A 959-nucleotide genomic window follows, 5' to 3' on the forward strand; every position below is an offset into this window, starting at 1 on the left:
GCCCAGGCGGGTCTCGAACCCGCGGGCTCAGGCAATCCACTCACCTCAGCCTCCCAAAGCGCGGGATTACAGGCCGAGCCACAGAACCCGACTACCAGTCTAATTTTTTGATTTATCGTAGAGATGAGGTCTTGCCAAATTGCCCAGGCTGGTCTTGAATCCCTGGGCTCAGGCAATCCTCTCGCCTCTGCCTCCCCAAGTGATGGTATAACAGGCATAAGCCACCACGCCTGGCTAATTTGTCGATTTATTATAGAGATGAAGTGTCACTGAGTTGCCCAGGCTGGTCTTGAGCCCGTGGGCTCAGGCAATACTCTTACCTCCACCTCCCAAAGTGCTGGGTTGAGAGGCATGAGCCACCACACCTGAGTAATTTTTTCGATTTATTGAAGAGACAAGGCTTCACCAAGTTGCCCAGGCTGGTCTCAAACCCCGGAATCAGGCATTCCTCTCGCCTTCACCTTCCAAAGTGCAGGGATGTCAGGCGTGAGCCATCACGCCCAGCATGGAGTTTTCTAACAGTCAAGTTTGAAAAGCTCTTGGAAGGGACCTATAGGAAGGCTCCAGTATTAGTTACTCGGAGTACTGGCACAGCGTGGTGGTCATGGCATTTTGGAGTCAGGAGACCATAGATCTAAGTCTGAGATTTAGGTTCAGACCTATGCCCGTTTGGACCTCTCAGAGCCTTATTCCGCCCACTTGTAACCATGGTCCTGTCCTCCTGGAGCGCGCTCTTTGGCGTAACCGCGAGGCTGACTAGGCGCGGGACTGGGAACACGGTCTTGGAGCTCTGAGGGCGGAGGCAGCGCTGACCCGCCCGTGCCCCTCGCAGATGCCAGTGCTGAAGCAGCTGGGCCCCTCGCAGCCCAAGAAGCGGCCAGATCGCGGTGCCCTTTCCATCTCGGCGCCTCTGGGCGACTTCCGGCACACGCTGCACGTGGGGCGCGGCGGCGACGCCT

General features: G+C 56.8%; 1 protein-coding gene across 1 annotated transcript in view; it reads left to right on the forward strand.

The window, feature by feature from the left end:
* Positions 1–707: 707 nt before the first annotated feature.
* The window catches only part of LENG9 (leukocyte receptor cluster member 9), a 4,198-nt gene continuing 3,946 nt past the window's right edge, over positions 708–959 (forward strand). Inside the window, exons 1-2 of the mRNA XM_021717039.1 lie at positions 708–740; positions 833–937. Of these exons, the coding sequence (XP_021572714.1) occupies positions 708–740; positions 833–937 (138 nt within the window). The remainder of the gene's footprint in view (positions 741–832; positions 938–959) is intronic.

The sequence above is a fragment of the Carlito syrichta genome, unplaced genomic scaffold (assembly GCF_000164805.1).
Source record: "Carlito syrichta isolate Samal-C Ts95f unplaced genomic scaffold, Tarsius_syrichta-2.0.1 Scaffold309195, whole genome shotgun sequence".
NCBI classification, from domain to species: Eukaryota; Metazoa; Chordata; class Mammalia; order Primates; family Tarsiidae; genus Carlito; species Carlito syrichta.